The following is a 24,566-nucleotide window of genomic DNA, read 5'->3' on the forward strand; positions in this document are numbered from 1 at the left end:
CACCCCCACCAGCGTTCTGTGGACTGCTGCTTGGCTAGGCGTTGCTAACACCTGCTGGCAAAACGTGCAAAAAAACAAAACCAAGACAAAGCAAAACAAACCCCCACAGACACGTTTAAGTGGCAGCGAAGTGCCTGGTAAACTAGACGAGACGTGACGCGCCTTACTGTCTGCTGCGCGTCCGGACACGCGGGTCCTTGGAGCACGAGCGGCGTTGTGCACGTGGGTCTTTAAGAGGACCCCTACAGGAGAACCGAGGGAGCGCGTGGCACCTCCCCGTCCGGCTTCTTTCCACTCGGCTTCTCTCACGTTCTGTGAATGTGGTCGTTATTTAGTGATTAGTTTATTATCGCTATTTAGTAGGCGACCGAAAGGAAATGGACGCGTCCCGAGTAGACGGAGCGTGTGATTGTGCTCGTCTGCCGGTGTAAGAAAGGCGCGTGAGGGGTGTGAGGGGAGCCGGTGCGGTCTCGGTAGGGGGGTGCAGGGCACCCGTGCGTGACTCGGTCCACCTTTCATCACGTCTGTAACGTCCATCCATAAAAAATAAATAAATTCCCTGCATTGTGTGTGTGTGTGTGTGTGTGTTTGGGTATTTGTGTTTTTGGGTATGTGTGGGTGTTTTTGTGTGTATGTTTGGGTATTTGTGTTTTTGGGTATGTGTGGGTGTGTGAATTCCAAAGTGCTTTGTGGCTAAGGCTAAAGTGTCATACATATAGTATAAAACAAAAAGCAACTCTAAACATAATAAATACTCCATCTTATTCCCACAGTTTTAACTAATTAAAACATAGTTTTAAAAAGTGCATAAGGGGGAAGAAAATGTTTCCTTAGACTGAGCTGTTATTGCCAGCATACGTGTGTGTGGTACAAGCAGGCCTGTTCAGCTCCATGCTGTGGCCCTAATTGCACTAACCACTGCTCCTTACCACACAATTACAAGAACCGACTTTGGTTTCTTGTGCAGCGAGCCGTGAGCATTGCAGGGCACTGGAGAAGCTCTGCACCACCCCCGAAGCTCCGGGGCCGCGTGGGAGCCGTGCACGTGTTCACAGAGAACACGCTGTCCTGGGGAGTGAACGACCACTGTCCCGTGCATCCATGCGACTGCAGAGACTCCGCACACACTCAGATCCTGCAGAGACTCCGCACACACTCAGATCCTGCAGAGACTCCGCACACACTCAGCTTCTGTAGAGACTCCAAACACACTCAGCTCCTGCAGAGACTACACACACTCAGCTTCTGCAGAGTCTTGGCACACACTCAGCTTCTACAGAGACTCCACACACACTCAGCTCCTTTAAAGACTCCACACTCACTCAGCTTCTACAGAGACTCCACACACACTTAGCTCCTTTAAAGACTCCACACACACTCAGCTCCTTTAAAGACTCCACACACACTCAGCTTCTACAGAGATTCCACACACACTTAGCTCCTTTAAAGACTCCACACACACTCAGCTCCTTTAAAGACTCCACACACACTCAGCTTCTACAGAGACTCCACACACACTCAGCTTCTGCAGCTAGTGTCCAAACGGGGTCCAGTCCAGACACCTCGGAGTTCTGGCCGCCCGGCCAGAGTCTGAGGACAGTGGAGAGATTCAGGCTTACGATTACGTAACAGTAATTAAACTTATTTAATGCATACACGATCCAGACCAGCTTCACATGTTCCATACACAAAAGGGTTTTTGTATTGGAAGATTTGGAAACGGATATATTTTATTCATTTATGCACTAAAGGTTCAGTACACAGCAGGTCATCCATCCATCCCCTGGACACATGGCACAGGTGTGCATGATGCACGGAGCCATCGCTCATCTAATTATACGTTCTGTAAAGGTATCGCTGTAATATAACAGTGATATGACACTAAATCATGTTACACATGTGTAATGAAAATAAATGATACACACCAAGGAGGTGAGGGCTCCGAACCCTGCGTGATATACAGAAGAGCTATATGTACATTTACATTTACATCTACATTTACATTTACATTTACATTTACATTTACGGCATTTAGCAGACGCTCTTATCCAGAGCCACTTACAAAAGTGCTTTGTCATTTACTCACAGAATATATCCAAGTACAGTATAGTAGGTTAGAATTAAACATACCAATGAACTAGAATACTGTAGAATACAGGGATGAATGCTGATACCTAGAAGTGCAAAATACATAAGGTCTATCTTAAACAATGATAAGTGCTATAAACAATAAGTGCTAGAGTTTGTTAAACAACATAAACAGTGCCCTACAATAAGTACTAAATTAGTCAGTCAATATCAGTTGTCAGTTGTCCTTTAACTATTCTGCAAATAGATGGGTCTTCAGTCTGCTGCTTTAAAGACTGCAAGGGACTCTGCTGTCCAGACAGCAAGCTGGAGTTCATTCCACCATCTTGGAGCCAGGACAGAAAATAGTCTTGATGCTTGCCGTCCATGGGACCTGAAGCAAGGTATTTCAAGCCGAGCCGTACTTGAGGTTCAAAGTATTCGAGGTATGGATCGGGCTTTGACCATTGACCTCATGTATGAAGGGGCTGGTCCATTTTTGGCTTTGTGGGCAAGCATCAAGGTTTTAAATCTGATGCGTGCAGCTACAGGGAGCCAATGAAGGGAGCGCAGCAGTGGAGTAACGTGTGAACTTCAGAAGATTGAAGACCAGTCGTGCTGCTGCATTCTGGACAAGTTGTAGAGGTTTGATGGCTCTTAGAGGAAGACCAACAAGTAGCGAGTTGCAGTAGTCTAGCTTTGAGATCACAAGAGACTGCACAAGCACCTGGGTAGCTTCCTGTGAAAGAAAGGGTCGAATCCTTCGTATGTTACAAAGGAGGAATGTTCGTGTTTAGCTGAGATATGTAGGTGCTTATATTTACACCACAGCTCACAGTTCATTGTTTGCAACCTTTAATGCAGTTTGGTGCCAAAATACGACCCTCTTTTCGATTAGGATTTAGAGAGTTGCAAGAAGTGAGCAGATGACTCCCTTGCCAGCAGTTACTGGGTTAATAACAGTAAAACCAGTAAAACTGTGCTGAAGACACCTGTGCATCTGAGTGGTCCAACATCTGGATGAGAATACACCCCATAGACAGAACAACCAAGATAAATCTGCATTTGCTTTGGTTTTATGATCTGTACAGTTTTCTGTTTTAATGTAAATCTGAGAGCTACACAGCCAGATTCTGCCTGACTTTTCTAGGAGACCAGTTCCTGGACCGCCTCTTCCCTGCAGGTCAGCATCATTTCTAACAAGTTAGAAATAATCTGCGCTGTTAGTGGTCTAAACACAGTCTTTGCATCCATTACCTTGAAACAGGAAGGAAAAGAAGCTTCTACATTTTATTTGTCCTTGTGCGAGCTGTCAGGTCAGACCACTGAAGCCTGTGTACTCGGCAGCCTTGATACCCCTCCGCTCATTTGCGTAGTGTTCATGGTCCGCAGGCGAAGTGACAGCGTGTCGCCCCCGTGTCGGCTGGGAATGGCCCGTGAAGTCGTCTTCCGGGCCCTGGCGGTTAATGACGGTGAGCGGATTCGCGTTCAGCCGAGATGCTGCGAGTATATATTTCCGCGATGAAACGCGCGTGCTGCGTCAGGCCCGTGGTTAATTCCCACCGATGCCACAGGCGTCCGCGAGAGCGCGCGCCTGCACCCTCCGGGGAAAGAGCTGTCTCCATAACTTCAGAGTGGTGCCCAGTCCCCACACAGTCAACCGTGGGTGTTGGATCATTTGTAGTTTGCACCTTCAGCAGTGATCAGCTACAAGTCATGAAGTGTCGATAGCAGTAATTAATACTAGCAGTGTGTGTGTGTGTGTGTGTGTGTGTGCGTGTGTGTGTGTGTGTGTGTAGTAATGACACGTGCAACGTGCACGGCACTCCTACAGACGCGTCCCTTTCTTCGGCTTTGTCCCGTTTTGTTGGGTCCTAAATTTGTGCACCTGCATTGCTGCTCCTACGTTACCGGCAGCCGGAGCTATTCATCACTGAGCGCGCGCCGTGTAGTGGCTGTCAACGGGCACTGGACATCGCGCGCGCGGTGCAGTAGCAGTGCAATAAATGAATCTGAGTAATATTAGCGTTGTTAATAAGGTGGTCAAAAGTCGAAAGTATACATTTGCCTATTATACACATATGAAAAGAGGTAGGAGAGCTCCCCCTGTCGGTATTTTGCAAAAGATGCAGGAAACGCTGTTTGCATTTTTTTTTTTTTTGGTATGCAATTTTTACATGCCAATGTTTGCTGATGTGTGTGCAACATTGATTTTACACCGATTGAATGTAATCACTTGAAAAGGTTTGGCTGGTTATTATAAACAAATGCTATGGAGTGATCTGTGCATTCATTACAGAGTATTTGTTGGAATAGTGGAAATTATGTTTGCATTACTGTATTGTTATAACAATATTATCTCAGACATGTTGGAAAGATTTTAAAGAAAATGAGGACGTTTGAAGAAATCTAAGGATGAAAAACATGTGCGCCTGACAAAGAATAAGTCGAATTTTCAGCGAAAATGTACCTTTGTTTTTAAAAGTCACCTAAAACATTCCCGTTGCGTAGTGACAAGCTCCCAGACCCGGTAATATGCGGCTGACAACCTGAAAGGAGAAATTCCGCTATTGTTCCATATAAATATAGTGCAGCTACGGGCGTGCTAGCAGGAGTTGACAGGCTGCCGTGTGGTAAATGGGAAGTCGGGCTCTGTTAAAGTCCCGGTCCACACGGCTGCAACAAAAGACATCAGTCGAACACGGAGGTGTGTGTGTGTGTGTGTGTGTGTGTGTGTGTGTGTGTGTGCTGCCGTCATTTCTTTGTCTGTAAAAGTGAAAATAAATGAGAAATTGCCAATACGTATCCATATGAGTGCATAATAATAATAACATTGCTCAGCTAAGAAATTACACTGTTCCCGTTTGATTAAATTTTTTTTTATTATTATTATTATTCTCACATTTTGTGCAGACTATTGTGATTGGCTGTGATGGGAACATAAAGGGCTGAATTAAGAAAGCAATAATAACCTCCGCGGATGCTTGGAAAGACAGCCCACGCGCTCGTATCGCTTAGTATTCAAGAGTCGGAGACAGAAAAGAAATGAATAATGCAAACGATCCTGCGCACGAGGCTGTGTTTGAATGCAGCCTTGCATAAAACCTCCCTTCCGCTCCTCAAACGCGCCCGTGAAAGTTCACTCCTGGCGTTAAAAAAGGCACGCGCGATAAATACAATACGAATATGTAAATTGCAGTAAACATTTGCAAATTGCAGTAACTTAAGCATGGGGGGGGGGGGTTAGTGAATGTGTTTGACATGCACCATTCTGTCTACATTAATTGCTCGTTCGCCCACTTCCAAGCTTATTGTTGTCTATAGGACTGGATGAGGCAGTATGACACATGCGCTTGTAATGCTTGGGCTACTCTGATATACACTACGTACAGTACCAGTCAAAGGTTTGGTCGCTTACGCACTATTTAGTTTACTGATTTTCTACATCTACAAAAAATTTGGGAAGGTATATCAAACCAGTGAAGTAACATGTGTGTTTGTGTGTGTGTGTGTGTGTGTGTGTGTGTGTGTGTGTGTGTGTGTGTGTGTGTGTGTGTGTGTGTTGAAAATGATTCATATATAGGCTAACACCTTTCCCAAATTATATTTGTTATAGAAACAAATTTAAGCATAATCCATTAGATTAAAATGCCTTTATTACTAATAAAAACATCAGTCAGGTGTGTCCTTAGGATGTCCATACATTCAGTCAGGTGTGTCCTTAGGATGTCCAAACATTCAGTCAGGTGTGTCCTTAGGATGTCCAAACATTCAGTCAGGTGTGTCCTTAGGATGTCCATACATTCAATCAGGTGTGTCCTTAGGATGTCCATACATTCAGTCAGGTGTGTCCTTAGGATGTCCAAACATTCAGTCAGGTGTGTCCTTAGGATGTCCAAACATTCAGTCAGGTGTGTCCTTAAGCTGTCCATACATTCAGTCAGGTGTGTCCAAAGGATTATTAAACCACCTGCCTAGTATCCTGAAGGATCCCCTCGTGCCACCATAACAGCTCTGTCCCATCAAGGCATGGACCCCACTCGACCTCTGGTATCTGGCACCAAGACATTAGCAGCTGATCCATTACGGATTGTAAATTGGGAAATGGAACCTCCATGGATCAAATTGTTTTCCCAGCATATCCTACAGGTGCTTGATCAGATTCATTAAGATCTGGGGACCATTGAGGCCAAATCAACACCTTGAAATTTTTGTCATGTCCCCCAAACCATTCTTGAACAATTATTGCAGTTTGGCAGAGCCCGTTGTCCTGCTGATAGCTACTGCCATTATTGGACACTGTTGCCGTAAAAGTTGGTAACAATGTTTAGGTAGGTGGTGTGTCTCAAAGTGACATCCACATGAAGGCCAGGACCCAAGGTTTCCCAGCAGAGCTGCACACTGCCTTAGCCGGCTTGCCATCTTCCCATAATGTATCCTGGTCTGCTCCATGGCCTGGAATTGGTGCTCACATGTCTATTGTAGACACATTCTACAATGGTGTAAAAGGGTCTTCATCATTGCATGTGTATATATTTGGACTGTTGGAGGAAACCAGAGACCCCAGAGGAAACCCCCACCCAGATAGGGACTGGAACCCAAGACTCTAGTGCTGAGAGGCAACCACGCTAACATCTCATGAGATATCCTATTGTGGAGATGCCCAGTTGTCTAGCCATCAGAATTTGGCCCTTGTCAAAGTCTCTCATGTCCATACGCCCGCCCACTTTTTCTGATTACGACACATCGACTTCAAGAACTGACTGTTCACATGCTGCCTAATATGTCAAACCCCATGGCAGGTGCCATAGCAACAAGATAATCAATGTTATTGACTTCAGTGCCCTCACTTTCAGGGAGACACTCTCCCTATAGTCCCTTTCTCCACAGTGGAATCCAAGCTAGTGAGAGTTTTATTGCTAAAATTTTGAACAATGTTTTTATCAAGGCTGAGAGAGGTAGCAATTTTCCTGACAGCGTTTACAGGAGGGCGGGCCGCATATAGGGATGCGGCAAAACTCAAACAACTGGGCTATCAACCAATTAGATGGTTTAAACTTGATCTGATTACATTCTGCACGCCTGCAGCTGTTGGCTGGAGTCTTGGTGTTGCCACCTTTGCAAATAACTTGTCATTCCTCAGGTAGTCAGGCACACAGATTTTGAGTTTAGTTTATTTGTCTTGGAGTTTTTCTCCTCATCTGTTTTTTGTTTACCATTAGCTGGTTTGTAGTCATCGGCAAGGATTCGCACATTAAGGTCACTTCTGGATAATCTCTCCGGTTCACTGACAAAGCTCTCTGAAGTTGGTCAGATGGTTCATTCTGGTTGTCATCACTAGTTAATGAAATAATCTCCTTTATTTTGACTGGGTGAAATACTTTTTGGGGGCAGGAGTCACCCGACGTGATTCATGTCATACCAAAAAGACAAAAAAAAAATTATGAGACAGAAATAAAGAACACAAAAAATAGGAAAGAGAAAAAGATCACTTAAAATGGATATTTATTTATAAATTTCACTGTTTTATAATATTTGTATGTGTCCTTATTTTTTACATATGATTTCCATATGATTTCTGGACATTTTACAATGCTTTTAATCTTTGTAATAAAAACAGAATAACGTGTCTGTGTGTGTGTGTGTGTGTGTGTCTGTGTGTGTGTGTGTGTGTGTGTGTGTACTGTCTGTGTAGGTGGAGTTTAGGCAGGGGGTCTCGTTTTGGCCCTTTTCCCATTGCCCTGTGATCTTATCAGCAGCACTCCTGCCGCCTGCTCTTCTAATGCCGTGACCCTGCCCAGAGTTCATCGCTCGGCGCCCGCCATGCCTGTGGATTTCAGTGGGAGATGGCTGCTGGAGTCGAACGAGAACCTGGAACCTGGACGAATACATGAAAGCACTGAGTAAGCCCAAAAGAGCTCCAGGTCCGTTGTTTCCCACCCAAGTCGGTACGCGTTAGCGTTATTGTGACCACGTTCCCTTTCACAGATATCGATTTCGCCACACGCAAGGTTGCCATGCGCCTCTCTCCAGCCAAGGTCTTTTTCCAGGAGGGAGACCGGTTTGTGATTGAGACCTTCAGCGCCTTCAGGAATTACGAGGCCTGTGTCAGCAGACAGTGCTCACCTGGGAGGGCGATACACTGATGTGCAGGCAAGGGGGCGATAAGGCTAACCATGGATGGAAACATTTATTCAGCATTATCTAGAGAAGGTACACTTAGTGAGATGTCCATTACCTTCCATGAAGATACCTGTGGCTACATTAAATCTATGTAAATAGACATGTGTTTAGCCTCCATCTTACTTTTGTTGTGAAGATTATTTTCTGTTCTGCACAAAAATCCTCATTAATTTTGAGTTATTTTAACAAGACCAGTTTTAGTTTATAACCAAGTGACATTGATGTTTTTTTACATTTATCTGCTGCTTGTATCCAAAGCAACTTACAATTATGACTCAGTACAATTTAAGCAATTTAGGGCTAAGGATCTTGCTCAGGGGCCCCACAGTGGCAACTCGGCAGTGGTGGGGCTTGAACCACCACTGCATTTTACATTTCTTATGAGGACTAAAGAAACCACTTAAAGCTTTGCACTTTATGCCTTTGCACTACACGTTTATTATTCCCACTGTACACCATTCAATATTTGGAATAAACAGTCTGCATAAAGGCAGGCACAGATGTGCATACGTAATGTCAAAGCGCCGACGTTTCAGAATACCGGTAATGTCTGCATAACGCAAGACTACTCCAAACAACAAACACAACGATCAGCTGTTTCATGTGGATTTGTTACATTTTGTGCCTCATCCAGTATGATCGTGTCTGCATTATTCTGACGAGCAAACTGAGACGTGTTTCACTTTCACAAGTGGCGTCCGGTCGAGGCACGTGTCTCGCAACGACTTCCCCCTCCGTGGCACGTCACCGCTTCCACAAACACGTCTCGGGAAGTTCCACGTCACTCGTGTCCGTGTGAGCCTCTGCAGCGAAGACGAGAATCTCGACACGTCGGAGGGTTTAGATCGGCAGAGTTACGGCTGAAGAGAGCAGAGCAACGCCAAAGAGAACATGGTGGGTGCAGCGCAGCGGGTTTCTGCTGTTGCAACTGTGCAGAGGGCTCGAGGTCTGCCGGCGGGCGGGCTGGCTCGCGCTGGAGGCCACGTAATGCTAGCCGGCTAGGCTAAGCGACGGCGGCTGGCTAGCTATTATGTTATGTTATGTTATATTATATTATATCCCCAGTTCACTGTATTGGTTTTTGGCTGTTAGATGGAATTTCTGCTTCTCTGTCTTCAACAAACGCCTTGTAGCGGTGCGTCAGCCGTGTGTTACCTGACACGTCTCTCGGGATTCGCCGTCATTGCGCTAACGTTAGCTAGCCTAGCTAGCCAGCCTCAACCGCTCATTTGTCGACGTCGTCATGTAAAACCAGTGCTGTTCTCAGTATACAAATGATAAGCTTTTATTTGTGAGCGTTTCTGAGCTCTTAAGCTATCTAAGACACGTTAACTGCTGCGTGTAGCACCCTGATAACCAGCGTTAGCTTGTTAGCTAGCTAGCCTAAGTAGCTAGGTGTTTAGTATAATTATCAGTACTTTTACAACTTTTGTTGCGTCTCGTTTTATGCTCAAACTCGCTCAAAGTGTGTCGGTGTGGTTAGCGAGTTTGGTGTATGACTCTAGTGTAGCCCTGCTGTCTTTGAAACGACTGCCTCAGTAACTCGCTCTTCCAATAGTACAGTGGCCGCTCGTCTCCGTGCTGTGTTTCACTCAAACTTCTCCTCCGCAGCCTCTCCGGCTGGACATCAAGCGCAAGCTCACGGCTCGGTCCGACCGCGTCAAAAGCGTGGACCTCCACCCCACCGAGCCGTGGATGCTGGCCAGCCTGTACAACGGCAGCGTGTGTGTGTGGAACCACGAGTCGCAGGTGAGTGTCCGCAGTCGTCCCTCTGCGATGTGGGACCCAAAGCGCGGTGCGTGTGACGAGTGTTTCACGGTGTTTTTAACACGCTCGCCTTGCAGACTTTGGTGAAGACGTTTGAAGTGTGTGACCTGCCGGTAAGGGCTTCGAAGTTTGTTGCCAGAAAAAACTGGGTGATAACCGGAGCAGTAAGTATCAGCCTGAACTGTCACTTTCAAATATTAAACCTGTTTCAAGCTGACGTCGGTGCATCCCAGCCAATAGCGTACCAATAACCCACCAGTTTGCGGTGACTGTCGTTCTCGTAGCAGATCAGTAATGCAGTGTCTTCCCACCTGTGTTGTAGGATGACATGCAGATCCGTGTTTTCAACTACAACACGTTGGAGCGGGTGCACATGTTTGAGGCACACTCGGACTACATCCGCTGCATAGCAGTGCATCCCACTCAGCCGTACGTCCTCACCAGTAGCGGTACGTTCCGCACGGGGTCGGTCAGTTAGCTGCGTTTCCAACCCTATAAAAAGCGCAAGTTGTAGAAGTCGCTGGGTGTTTTATGAATGTCTTCTGTGTGATTTTGTGTGACAGAATTTGCTAAACACCTTCGTGTATTTGTGTGTGTTCAGATGACATGCTCATTAAACTCTGGGACTGGGAGAAGAAGTGGTCATGCAGTCAGGTGTTTGAGGGCCACACACACTACGTCATGCAGATCGTCATCAACCCCAAAGACAACAACCAGTTTGCCAGTGCGTCACTGGACAGAACCATCAAGGTATTTGGGCAGCGAGTCTGCCGTCAGACACTTAGAAGATATGGTTCATTATGTACGGCAGACGTCACTAATGGATACTTGAGCATGGGGTGGGAGTTTAAGTTGGTTATGCTGGTTACGCAAGCGACTCATTTGTTTATTTGTGGTGTTCCAGGTGTGGCAACTGGGCTCGTCGTCCCCCAACTTCACCCTGGAAGGCCACGAGAAAGGGGTTAACTGCATTGATTACTACAGCGGTGGGGATAAGCCCTACCTCATTTCAGGAGCAGACGACAGGTTGGTGAAGATCTGGGACTACCAGGTGAGGACTTCGCCCCTTTGCCGCCTCTCCGGTCGTCCGGTCTGGCTGACGTCGGCTCGCGCGGCCTGCCGCCCTTTCCGTCCTTTTTGGACTCTTAACTCTCCCTGCCGTGTCTCCACAGAATAAGACGTGTGTGCAGACGCTAGAGGGCCACGCCCAGAACGTGTCATGCGTGAGCTTCCACCCTGAGCTGCCCATCATCGTCACGGGGTCCGAGGACGGTGAGTTGCGTGCACCCTCGAGCACCAGAAACGCGAGAGTTGTCGGCAAGCGAGCGAAGTCCTGAAGTGACAGTCGGCGTGCAATCGATCGATACCCGGCTGAGAACTGTTACGGCTTACCGTCTGATCATGGTGCACCAGTCTCACAAGGAGTCAGGCAGAGTTCTGTTCTAGGTCCCTTTTATTATTTACATTCTGCATGATTCCCCAAAGTTCTGTACTTTCCCAGCACGATCCAACCTTCCACCCCTGGGGCACCGACTTGCGCCCCGCCGAGCCTCTCCCGTCCCGGACCGGTAATGAAGGTCCTCGCTCGCTGACCGGTGCCGTCTCCTCTTCTTCCTCCCGCCCAGGCACGGTGCGGATCTGGCACTCCAGCACCTACCGGCTGGAGAGCACGCTGAATTATGGCATGGAGCGCGTGTGGTGCGTGTGCGGCCTGCGCGGCTCAAACAACGTGGCGCTCGGCTACGACGAGGGCAGCATCATCATCAAGGTAACCGCGCGAGCGCCTCCGCTGGGGTGGCGCGATCGCATGGTGCACGCATGGCGTCATACTGGTCGACACGCAAACGGCTGAGAATGCAGTTGTTGTGGCAGAGAATTTATGTGAGATTTCCACGATCTACCTGTTATGAGGAGAATGACCACGAAAGTCACCCAAGGCAGTTAGCAGCAGATCAGGTAACAACGCACGCGTTCCCGTTTTAGCTCGGCCGCGAAGAGCCAGCCATGTCCATGGACACCAATGGGAAGATCATCTGGGCCAAGCACTCGGAGGTGCAGCAGGCCAATCTGAAGGCCATGGGTGAGGCTGAGATCAAGGACGGAGAGAGGCTTCCTCTGGCGGTCAAAGACATGGGCAGTTGCGAGATCTACCCTCAGACCATTCAGCACAACCCCAACGGACGGTTAGTCCAGACTTTTTTTTTTTTTAAATAATAGGTAGGCAGATCAAACCCATTATCACCAAATTTGAAATTTCAGTGACTCCCTAATCTAATTGGTCTAGAAATATATCAAATGTGAAAAGTGTATTTTTTATGGTTTGCTAATTAATTCCGTGTCGGCCGCTGAGATTCTGTCGTTATTAAATCACATCGTTCTGAGAGAGTGCGTGGAGCGTTTTTCGAGACGCCGGCATTGGCGAGTGTGTCTGATTCAGCTCAAATCAGTCTGGCAAGCGCACTTGCGTGCAAAACGAGAACCGCACACACACTTGGCGCGTGCTGAAAGTACCATTCCAAGCCAATGTTTGAGCTGCCGCTCGGGACCTGTCGATGATTCCGTGACCGAATACGTCCGCGTGAGCTGTGTCTGTGTGACTGCCTGCTCCGTGTCTCTGGGGCGTGTCTCAACGGGTCTAGGTTTGTGGTGGTGTGCGGAGACGGCGAGTACATCATCTACACGGCCATGGCTCTGAGGAACAAGAGCTTCGGCTCGGCCCAGGAGTTCGTCTGGGCCCATGACTCCTCCGAGTAAGTGCCCTTCCTCCTCGTCTACCTCGCCTTCCGTAACTGATAGACCAGCGCCTGCTAGTGTTACGGGACGTATAAAAGATATAAACAATCCGCTGCACTTTACAGAGGAATGTTAGATAAACATGCCGTGTTTTCTGTTGGTGTTGCTACGGTTCTGGTCCGGTTAAGTTTGGTCATTCGAGTGTTAAACCTATGCGTTTTGGGCACAGGTATGCCATCCGAGAAAGTAACAGCGTGGTTAAGATTTTCAAAAACTTCAAGGAGAAGAAGTCCTTCAAGCCAGACTTTGGAGCGGAAGGTAATCATTTTTTCTTTGCTGTATCTTTCCAGAGTGACTTTCTGTCCAAGTGGAAACAGTCCAAGGATTCGGGTTAATTGTAAATAGACGCTCATGCAGGGGTGGGTGTGTGCGTGTGTGTTTTGGGTTCAGGTATCTACGGCGGGTTCCTGCTGGGTGTCCGCTCTGTGAACGGCTTGGCCTTCTACGACTGGGAGAACACGGAGCTGATCCGCCGCATCGAGATTCAACCCAAACACGTAAATATTACCGCCCCCTTGCCTCGGATGCTCCCCCCCCCCCCAAAAAAATCAGTTTCCAGCGAGGGAGACGTGGAGTGTTGTCCATAGGGCTGTGCCCCCAACGAGCCGTAGTTGGGAGGTGCCCGAGAAAGCCGCACTCGTTAACCCGGATGGATGGCAGGTGCACTGCAGCCTGCAGAGCCTCTCCCTGGACTGGAGGCCACTCTGCTTTTGCTCGGTTGGAATTTGCAGGATCTTAGGATTTGGTGGGGGTTAATAAACGGCGATGGCAACAGGAATGCAGCGCGCCGTATTTAAATAAAAGCGATTCCTGTGCCAGGAGGTTCCGTTAGGGGGCGGGAAAGGTGAACCCCGGATATTAAATGAGCACTGGGTCTGTTTCTGTAGTGCGGTTTATAGGTGTGGACTGTGGTGGGGATAATCAACAGAAAACAAACATTTAAAGAAAACTTTCATTGCTTAAAGGTCAGTAGAATAAACTGATTTGATTGGTTAAGAACCTGTTCCACAGAGCGGGTTGACTGCAGAGAGTAAGTAAGCGAATCGACTGGTTGGATTCTGATCCAGTTAATGGTATGAGCAAAACCCCAGTTTGCATGTTAACAGGTTCCTAAACCTGTGTGTGTGTGTGTGTGTGTGTGTGTGTGTGTGTGTGTGTGTGTGTGTGTGTGTGTGTGTGTGTGTGTGTGTGTGTGTGTGTTCAGATCTTCTGGTCCGACTCCGGAGAGCTGGTGTGTATCGCCACGGAGGAGTCCTTCTTCATCCTCCGCTACCTGGCCGAGAAAGTGGCCGCATCACAAGAGTCCAACGAGGGCGTGACGGAGGATGGCATAGAGGACGCCTTCGAGGTTGGACACGTGCCGCGACCTTGGATTATTACCCAATGGCGGCATTGGTTTATTATTTATGTCTTTTGTTACTTTCCAATTAATTAAATTCAAAAGGTTATAAATGGGTTGTTTTGCCTAAGATCAGTCATGTTGTTGTTGTTTCTTTTTCAAACAGGTTTTGTTGTGGACTGTGTAGCATGGTCATATAGTTGCCAGCCATGCTAGCACATCGCAGCTGCTGACAGCTGTGTGTGTTTGTGTAGGTCCAAGGGGAGATACAGGAGATTGTAAAGACTGGCTTGTGGGTGGGTGATTGCTTCATCTACACCAGCTCTGTCAACAGACTAAACTATTACGTCGGAGGAGAAATCGTCACCATCGCTCATCTGGACAGGTGCAGTTCCACATGTTTCATTGAATTGTCTTAAGACTGATGGGGCCATTTTATTTCAACTGGTCTCAGATCAGCCCCTGACCGTGAGCTGGTCTCCACAGGACCATGTACCTGCTGGGCTACATTCCAAAGGACGATCGTCTGTACCTGGGAGACAAAGAGCTGAACATCGTCAGTTACTCGCTCCTGGTATCAGTGCTGGAGTACCAGACGGCCGTCATGCGCCGAGACTTCGGAATGGCTGACAAGGTTCTCCCCACCATCCCGAAGGAGCAGAGGACCAGGGTGGCCCACTTCCTGGAGAAGCAGGTAGTACTTCCTCCATGTGAGGGAACGCGGATGTGATGTCGTCATCTACTGCTGTAGCACGTTTGACTTGTACATCATTGGAGCCAAAGTTATTTATTGATTGATTTGATTTTTTTATTTTGTATTTTTTTAAACAAAAGAGTGAGAATTGTGTTTTGTCCACAGGGCTTCAAACAGCAAGCTCTGGCCGTGTCCACTGACCCTGAGCACAGGTTCGAGCTCGCGCTGCAGTTGGGGGAACTGAAGATCGCCTACCAGCTGGCTGTGGAAGCAGAGGTGAGACACGTGCGGCGTGATGCGCGGACCAGTTGTTAAGCTCTTTTACTTGAGTGCCACTCGCTTTGGATGGCAGTATGTTCCGGGGGGTTAAGTAGTGTCTTGGGTTAAATGGCTTCAGTTTCTGCTGCAGGACTGTAGCCCCACCTCCTCCCCCCCAAGGCTGACGCTTCACTCCCTCCTCTCTGCAGTCAGAGCAGAAGTGGAAGCAGCTGGCCGAGCTGGCCATCAGCAAGTGCCAGTTCGGGCTGGCGCAGGAGTGCCTGCACCACGCCCAGGACTACGGCGGCCTGTTGCTGCTGGCGACCGCCTCCGGCAACGTCACCATGGTGAGCAAGCTGGCGGAGGGCGCCGAGCGTGACGGCAAGAACAACGTGGCCTTCATGACTTACTTCCTGCAGGGCAAGTGAGTGTATCAGGATTCGCTGCGGTGTCCGCCTAAAGTGGGTTGTTTGTTTGCTTGTTTGTTTGTTGTTGTTTTTTTCTTTCTCCCCTCCCTTTTCCTCCCACGTCACAAGGACTGAAGTCATGAACTGAATTTTACCTGTACACTTATCGGGTCATGCAGTGCGGCCCGTGCTGTTTGACTTCCGTGATCACGGACGGAGGTTTGTGCTGCCGTCTTGTCCTGCAGGCTGGACCAGTGCCTGGAGCTGCTGATCCGGACCAACCGCCTGCCCGAGGCAGCGTTCCTCGCCCGGACCTACCTCCCCAGCCAGGTGTCCAGGTGCGTCCTGTCCACCTACTGCCATGGCTGCTGTCCTCTGTCCTCACAGTGGTTGACACGTGGATGAGCAGGAATCCTGCTCCTGATGTATTTGCTGTGTGTGTGTGTATACTAAATGTTCCCCTGATGCATTTCAGGTTTAGTGTGACAATATTTAGGTTCCGCAATATGAAGATTAAAGGAGAAGATCTCTATATATATAGGTGGTGTGTGTGTGTGTGTAACAGAGTGGTAAAGCTGTGGAGAGAGAGCTTGTCTAAAGTGAACCAGAAGGCCGCTGAGTCACTGGCTGACCCGACCGAGTACGAGAACCTGTTCCCAGGCCTGAAGGAGTCCTTCGTTGCCGAGCAGTACCTCCGCCAGACGTGTCTGGGCAAGAGCCGGCCCGCCACCGACTACCCCCTCGTCACCGTGAGTGCCGCTCCGTGCCGCACTCTTCCTTCCTGTCTCATGTCCACACCCCAATGTTTCAGTGTGGTGTACTGGGACCGAGACGGTCACTCAGCAAGGGGTGTTGCACACACGCCCAGACACAGAATACACATATGCCCGTACGCACGCTTACACATACGCCCATCTTGTAGTGGAAGCTTCTGTACGCTGTAGAGCGAGTCCGGCGTTCACTGCTGTCCGTCTGGCTCTGTGTGTTGCAGCCCAACGAGGAGCGTGTTGTGTTGGAGGAGGCCAGTGGGTACCAGCCCCACGGCGTGTTCCCCAGCCCCGCACAGGTACCACGGTCAAGTCACTTCATCTTAACGCTCATTTAGTCGTAGGTAGCAGTTTAACCCCAGCCTATCTCTCCCCGGTCATTTGTGGCTGCATTTGGGTGCGTGCGTGCGCATGGCAGACCACCGGCCCCGACGAGGATGCGGACATGGATCCCGCCATCTCTGCCCTGGTCCGGATTGTTGCCTCGTCTTCTGCTGCCAGTGCAGCTGCCTCACACCCTGAACACACCAAGGACACGGAGAAGCCCGGCACGCCAGACAGTGACCTAAAGGAAAAGGTACCGGAGAATCCGACTTGCGCTGCCCTCGGACACGTAGTCCAGTTAAATCCCAGAGACACTTAGACGATCTAAGAACCCCATTTCACTGATGTCTCTTATTAATAAGTTCTAGTTTAGTTGTAGCAGTCAGTAGAGGGTCAGATGAGGTTTGTCTTACGCTGCCTCCGTTTGTCCTTTTAGACTCTGGAGGAACTGGAGGATGACTTGGACAACCTGGAGCTCGACGACATCGACACCACAGACGTCAACCTGGACGACGACTTCCTGGACGACTGAAGGCCGAACCCTACAGTACAAACTATAATTTAAGAGACCAAGGCCTTTGTCTTCTCTGCTCCGTCGCCGTCTGTCTTGCCGGTCCTCCAGAGCTGCAGCCTCGCAGCAGGAACGTGTGTCCAGTGTGCGCCCAGGTGAAGAAGACTGGACACGTGCCACCTGATACACGGAGACCTGCGTGTGTCTTCTCGAGTTTTTGTATGTGACGCAGGACCTTTAAAATCTTTTTTTCTTGCTTTTCCTAGACATCAAAGTGTATATTTTACCTTCAGTCCCAATTAATCTAGTTACTCATAATAAACCACCATCAATCTCCACATCTGCTTTTCTCACATGTTTGTCTGTGGTGAGCCTTATACGTTACAGTAAGTCTGTGCATGTTTCTACAACTATGCTCACTTTTGAGTCCAAAAAAACCCCCCCAGCCTCTATGATTTTAACTTTATCATAGTCTGCGACGTGTATAAACAGGTTCCCTTAACAGCTCCTAAGATTTTAATCTGGGACGTCTGTTTTTTAAAATAAAAATAGAATAAAAATTTTAGAATAAAAAATGTTATTCCTCATTGCAACATTACAGTAATGTTCATTAATGCTCCTTTTTCAGTTTCAGATTTTAATACATTTTTTTTTAATGAGTCGTGCATTATTGTAAATACTGATAAACTGGAGAATTTCATGGTTTCTAAATGTCACATTTTTTTCACTCGCACAAAAGAAAAAAACTTTGATTTTTATTGTAGTTATTGCAGTTCTAATGTTTAAATCATGCCATCTTAAGGAGAATTTTTTTTTTGCAAATAAAACTAATTAAAAAGAGTGAGAAGAGAAAACGTGCCACAGAGAGAGGTGGCCTCCAACCACACCTGCAGGCGTTATAGGTGGCCTCCAACCACACCTGCAGGCGTTATAGGTGGCCTCCAACCACACCTGCAGGCGTTATAGGTGGCCTACAGCCAGACTGCCTTTTGGCTTTGGGAAGGTTCACTACGATGTCCACAGTGGGACAGATGCCTTAGATGAAAACGAGTCATATAAGTGATGAGTAAAAAAAGGCTTTTCATATGGTGCAATGTAATATTTATATGAATCAATTTAATTCAAAATAATGCCATATTTAATTTAGCTCAGTTATGTTGAGGCCACAGTTGTGAAGTCCCACATGGCATTTGGACCCATAAAATGCTTGGTAAATTTTACTAAATCTAATTTTTAGTATTTTATTTTTGTCAAGATGTTACAACAATGTATATATTTGCCAAACATCATATGACACATTTTAATAATGACTCCACGCCTGCAAGGCTGCTTCTGAGCTCGCCTGGTTGGCTGTTTGGTTGCTCGTCTTTCTCGTGGCCTTCTGTTGTTTACCAGGGTTTTTAATAAACTTCTGCTTGTCTCTCCTCTCATGCCCCGCGCACTCCAGCACTGTGTCACACACTTAAAAGCAGCATAAATCCCACCCACAATCGAACTAAACAGACAGCCTAATTATGGGATAAATCTTTTATTTTTAAAGATTCGAACTTGGATATCGACACTGAGGGCTCCGCTGTGTTGGCGTGTCAAACAACCGACAGAAACAAGCCCAACTATATATCATTATGTTTATTATAATGAGAGATCTGTTTTTTTTAAGTGATTTTTCTGCATTTCACTGATGCACTGTGCATTAACCACACAGCAGATTTAATATTTTAAGGCCCAATTAAAAGTTTTGGCTTGGTGATTTTGAAGTAATGCCAAAGTAATATAAGCTGAACTTGGCAAAAAAAAAAAAAAAGATTTTATCATTTTAATTATTTTGAATGAAAAAGCACTATGTAATTAGTGTTAGAATACTTAAGTATAAGTAAAATTACTAGGAGTAATAAATTGGAGTAAACAGTATAATTTGCTGCAATATATGGTATTGACAGTTTCACTCTTTTTGTAACACACACACACTACGCATTCCTCAAATGGAAAAACAACCCTCAGCCCAATGGGGTATTGTGTGCTGTGTATTGTGTACTGGTGTATTGTGTATTGTACATTGGTGTATTGTGTATTGGTGCATTGTGCATTTTATATTAATGTATTGTGTATTGGTGCATTATGTATTGCTCTATTTTGAATTGGTGTATTGCGCATTAGTGTATTAGTACATTGTGGATTGGTGTATTGTGGATTGGTGCATTGTGCATTTTGTATTAATGTATTGTGGATTGGTGCATTGTGTATTAGTGTATTGTGGATTGGTGCATTGTGTATTAGTGTATTGTGGATTGGTGTATTGGTGCATTGTGTATTAGTGTATTGTGGATTGGTGTATTGGTGCATTGTGCATTTTGTATTAATGTATTGTGGATTGGTGCATTGTGTATTAGTGTATTGTGGATTGGTGCATTGTGCATTTTGTATTAATGTATTGTGGATTGGTGCATTGTGTATTAGTGTATTGTGGATTGGTGTACTGGTGCATTGTGCATTTTGTATTAATGTATTGTGGATTGGTGCATTGTGTATTAGTGTATTGTGGATTGATGCATTGTGCATTTAGTATTAATGTATTGTGGATTGGTGCATTGTGTATTAGTGTATTGTGGATTGGTGTATTGTGTATTGGTGCATTGTGCATTTTGTATTAGTGTATTGTGGATTGGTGCATTGTGTATTAGTGTATTGTGGATTGGCGCATTGCGTATTAGTGTATTGTGGATTGGTGCATTGTGCATTAGTGTATTGTGGATTGGTGCATTGTGCATTAGTGTATTGTGGATTGGTGCATTGTGTATTAGTGTATTGTGGATTGGTGCATTGTGTATTAGTGTATTGTGGATTGGTGCATTGTGTGTCACAGAGTGGGAACTGTGGAACACTCCAGACTGGGAATGAAAGCCTGATTCAGCAGACAGCAAAGATGATGTAGAAGTGAGTGCCACCAGGCAGCAGCCATCGTATGCGTCATCATCGCCAAAGTGCCCCCGAGAGGCCTTCACTGCACCAGAGGAGCAGCTCTGATTGCTTCACCACCCTGTGGAGCTTCTACGGCGCGTCTGCAGATACTGCCTGACTCCACAAAACTCTTACTGTGCAAAAGTTCACTTAGCAGTTGTACAACCTTTCTGCAAAATGCATCTTTTCAGAAATACCGGGATATTAATATCAAAGCTCATATTCAGGGATGGCCAAATCTAGGCAAATGGACATGTCATTCTGCATAGAAACCAAATAATGCAAAACCAATAATCGAAAAATGAAATTGCTATTCTTAGAGTTTTGTTTTGTTTTCAAATCATCATTTGTGAAGAGATACTGAAATAATTCGCGTTTGTGCTGTTCCCTCTTCACAGGTTGAGCTCAATGATCACCTCTCCACAAGGTGGTGCTAACGTTTCACATGCGCATGGTAAACTAAACACCGCCTAATTACAGAGGAAAAATAATGATTTATCAGTTAAATAAAAAAGCCAATAAGCCAATCTTAATTGGTTTGCCGGTAATAACTACCTTACTGCAACATAGAAAACAGAAAACCTTGAATCAGTCTAATAACTTATTGGTTCTTCTTGGCTACTCGATGTTTTTTGAAATTGTGAGACAATGTCTGACATTCTGAGGCCTTCTCCAGGTCAGGATCACACCTGTCCTCTTTGCGCTGGCTGTTTGAACAGTGCTGTAGATTTAAACTGCTTCCATAGATTCTGCAAAGACTGTGCTCACACTTACTGGGAGCACACGGGGTCGTGCAGTAACATGGAGAACTTCACAGCACGAGCTACAAATGACCAGGTTTTGATGGGCTTGTGTAATATTTCCCCCTTGTTTTCATTTGAATGAAAACAAACGCAGTTTAGCGAAAGAAATATCCAGTGTAATCGTTCATTCTTACAGGCAGAGACGCCTATCTCGACAGGGAGAGTGTAGTCATTTGCTTTTCGTCTGAGGACAGGAATAATAGTGGTAGAACTGCATTTATTAAAAAAAAAAAAATCATTTAGTCTGCTACAACATCCAAAATGACCATGGGCATCATTTCTTTGGATAATGCATCGATTTTGAGCTCTGCCTACCTATCGTCATTGCAAATCCCGACAAAATGAACGTTTTTTTTTGTCTTGTGTTGGGTGTCTGGAAGACAAATGCTGTCCCTGGAACAATTTCTGTCTAAACCCGTCCTCTGCGGAGCCGGGAGGGCTGGAGGGCCGCATGGCAGTGCCAGCAGAGCACGTGGCGTTGGCGGGTCGGGACGGAACCGGGGCACGTGGCCTGAGAACGGAGCCTGTTCCGCAAGGGACGGTGAAGAGCAGGACGCAGGCTCGCCATTACAGCTGTGTTATAATCAGCAGGCTCTTAACTGTGTGTGTTTTTTTAGATAGAGCGGTCGAGAGGAGAGGAGAGGAGTGTAACTCGGCTTGTGTACATGTCTTCTGGAGGGTCTGTTAGCACAGGTAGGTCTAGGACGGTGGAAATGAACCACCGTCTCGGCTTGTCCTAACACCCAAAAATCTTTTTTTTTTGGATTCCGTCGTAAGTTCCTCTGCCGGAGCTGCGAGCAGAGACACGGTCCCGACACATCCGGAGTCGGCGCCACGGCCCCGGTCTGGCCCGGTGGTCTGACCTGTGCTCCGTCTGCGGCGTGGGTTTGGACAGCCGGTTGGCCCTGGAGGCCCACAGGCGCTCCCACTCGCGGCCTGCGGGAGACGCTACGCCGGCCTGCCCAGAAGACCCACTCGACCAGGATATGTTCCGGGAACACCAGGAAGAGCCAGAGCTCGGCCAGCAACCTGCGGCGGCACGCGCACGTGTCCTGCCACTGCGCCTGGGGTTTCCGGTTGAGTTTGCTGAAGCTACACTGCAGTGAACATGAGTTCATTGTTTTACCGTTATGTAGAATAATTGGATGAATCCGTTATTGTGATAAAAAAAAACCTACTAATGCTTCCAAAATGTATTTATTATTTACAAATTGCAGGGTTTTTTTTGTTTGTTTTTTTCTTTCCAGTTCCTGAACAATCCATCTTGAGTTCTCTACTTAGGACTTTAGTTATGTAAGTGTAGTAACATGTTCCTTCCACAAGATGGCAGCATGATGTAAGTTATATTACTCTGCCCGCTGTTCTTGATGTCAATAACAGTATGAACTTCCAGGCAGGAGCTCTCAGGAATATTTATCTTCCGATTCTTAGATGGCCTTCCAGGTTTTTTCCTAAAGTAAAGCATTAACAGACGAATGTGATGCCATATTGTATGTGATCTGTGTAAAGTTTAGTGTTTCCATGCTGTTTTTTGACTGAGGCTCAGATGTCAGTATCTGTAAGTCCCATTACAGTAGACATTGGTGGTTCTAAACTATTACTCAAAAACATTAGAAGTATGAACTTACTATTTATTATCTGTTCCACATAAATACTAACGCATGTTAAGAAGATTTTTAATTTTCATCACAGCACTTTTAGAGGTTGCCACTTTGAAAAATAGTCTGAAAGCTTGTGTACGCCTAATGCCAGTGAACAAATTTCTGCATGAAATACTTATCATATATTTAATGTTATATTTTCTCAGATGTTGGTTTTTCGTTATATTTAAAGCTCTTATCTTTGATATCAGGAGTTCTGATATTTATGAACGTTTGTGAAAAGCCACCACTGAAGGCTGAGTGACCTTTGGGAAAGGGTGGTGACCTTTGGGATAGGGTGGCGACCTTTAGTATAGAGCGGTGACCTTTGGAATTGAGTGCTGCACTGTATCACGAGGAGATGTCACATGGTCTTATGGGTGTTGTGCTGGTTTACATAATATTCCATGCGAAACATGAACCTCATTCACGTTCCTGTTTAGACCGCAATCTAACACTCTCGTTCCATCAGTTCCCATTGTATTTAATCCATTAGTAAAGAGAGGGCACAGCAGAGACGGATGTGAAGCTTGAACTCAGTATACCACGACCGAAATCAGACATGAATTATTCTTGTTTTGTCTGTTAAGAGAAGATCGTGTTTGCTACTCTGCCATTTGGTTTGACTGCGCATGAGCTCTTTGTTTCGAATGATTAGTTTATTTCTTGGCGCAGTCTTATAATTTCTTGGTGTCAAATTGTTTGGTTAATTTTCTTTAGTTTGGTTTTGTTTGTGTGTGTGTGTGTGTGTGTGTGTGTATGTGTGTGTGTGTGTGTGTGTGTGTGTGTGTGTGTGTGTGTGTGTGTGTTTGTGAGTGTGATCACATTTGTTGTACACTGACTGTTTGCAGACTGCGATTCCACTCCAACAGTTTCGGTCCCGGCTGAGCAAACAAACATAGTAAGAAATTCTGAGTCAAGTCAAGCAGAGTCACGCGCAGTCTCCCTGACAACTGTCGCCAGGCAACTATCATTTGTCATTTCTCTCCCTTCAACTCATGTCCTGCTCCTAGCCATCTGCCCTCGGGGTTGAGGCTTCCAGTCTGGGCCCACACCACACCAGCAGCGCAGCCCATCACAGCAAGCGCCGGGCTGCCATGGCAACGTGGGCTCGCTGGATGACGGCCTGCCGGGTGGGAGATGTGACGTTGGTTCAGTCGTCCCAGGCAGAACTGAGCCAATGGAAACGCGCAAACCGTAGACGAAGCCGCGTTCAGAAGTTTCGGAGCGAACCGCCTTCATTTTCGCCCTCGTCGGAGACAGCGTGAACAACGTTCATCAGCGGTGAGCGGGATGGGAAGTCCAGAGTGCGGAATCCAGAGCGTTTTCCTGTTGCGTAAGGCAGCGGGGCCTGCCTCCACATTTTCATACCATCCTACATCAAGGACCAGTAAGCCAATATGGCGGAGAACCATAAAGACGCAAGGACTTTGAATTAAAGAACGGCTCTGATCGTCTCTCCCGGCGTACCGACCCTCGGTCTCAGCACTGATGTCTGAAATGCCCGCAGAGCTCCAGATCAGCGGGACGTAAGCTTGGTATCGAAAATAAATACATCGACGCAGCATATTATGGTGAGGCTGCAGCTCGTGTGGGTGAGGACCTTCTCAGTATTGCTCAGGGATACATGGACCAAAGAAGGCCAAAGGAATGTGTGTAGACACGTAGGAGTGTTGGGGACCTGTGGAGTGAACGGGTAACCGTGAGCAAACCACTAAAAGAAAGCTTTGAAGCTTGTAACTGGCCTCTGAAACACGAGAGAGAGAGAGAGAGAGAGAGAGAGAGACAAAGAAAAAGACATTTGTGGCAACTCATGTTTCCTTCGTGTAATTTCATCATCTATTAAAATGTGCCTTAAAAACAAATGTACACTTCCGAAAACAGTTGAAAATTTAAGCTGATATCAGAACAGGTGAAGAGAATTATTCTTACATGGGCTGTCCAGTACAGTCACGCTACGGATCACTTAAAGGGCTGAGAATGGCCCTTATGGGAGTCTTTCTCAGTTTCATCAGTGGAGTATACAATCACTGCTATGCATATATTGCCATTAAA

At 46.6% G+C, this 24,566-nt stretch overlaps 2 protein-coding genes across 2 annotated transcripts in view; one reads left to right on the plus strand and one right to left on the minus strand.

The window, feature by feature from the left end:
- The first annotated feature begins 8,985 nt into the window (after nucleotides 1-8,985).
- On the plus strand, nucleotides 8,986-17,448 carry copb2 (COPI coat complex subunit beta 2). The gene is made up of 22 exons (XM_027028637.3): nucleotides 8,986-9,144; nucleotides 9,862-9,999; nucleotides 10,095-10,181; nucleotides 10,340-10,466; nucleotides 10,619-10,767; nucleotides 10,922-11,068; nucleotides 11,190-11,289; nucleotides 11,643-11,785; nucleotides 12,001-12,200; nucleotides 12,657-12,767; nucleotides 12,980-13,068; nucleotides 13,201-13,307; nucleotides 14,015-14,158; nucleotides 14,404-14,534; nucleotides 14,636-14,843; nucleotides 15,009-15,119; nucleotides 15,311-15,525; nucleotides 15,754-15,846; nucleotides 16,074-16,257; nucleotides 16,500-16,574; nucleotides 16,694-16,852; nucleotides 17,036-17,448. Exons 1-22 carry the CDS (start codon nucleotides 9,142-9,144, stop codon nucleotides 17,129-17,131), a joined length of 2,817 nt encoding a protein of 938 aa, XP_026884438.2. The 5' UTR covers nucleotides 8,986-9,141; the 3' UTR covers nucleotides 17,132-17,448.
- A 6,874-nt stretch (nucleotides 17,449-24,322) lies between these two features.
- The window catches only part of rem2 (RAS (RAD and GEM)-like GTP binding 2), an 18,355-nt gene continuing 18,111 nt past the window's right edge, over nucleotides 24,323-24,566 (minus strand). Inside the window, exon 5 of the mRNA XM_035536009.2 lies at nucleotides 24,323-24,566. This exon is cut by the window's right edge and continues 807 nt beyond it. The gene's annotated coding sequence lies outside the window, so the exon portion shown is untranslated.

Source organism: Electrophorus electricus, chromosome 20 (assembly GCF_041902795.1).
Source record: "Electrophorus electricus isolate QZ-2024a chromosome 20, ASM4190279v1, whole genome shotgun sequence".
In the NCBI taxonomy this organism is placed as follows: domain Eukaryota; kingdom Metazoa; phylum Chordata; class Actinopteri; order Gymnotiformes; family Gymnotidae; genus Electrophorus; species Electrophorus electricus.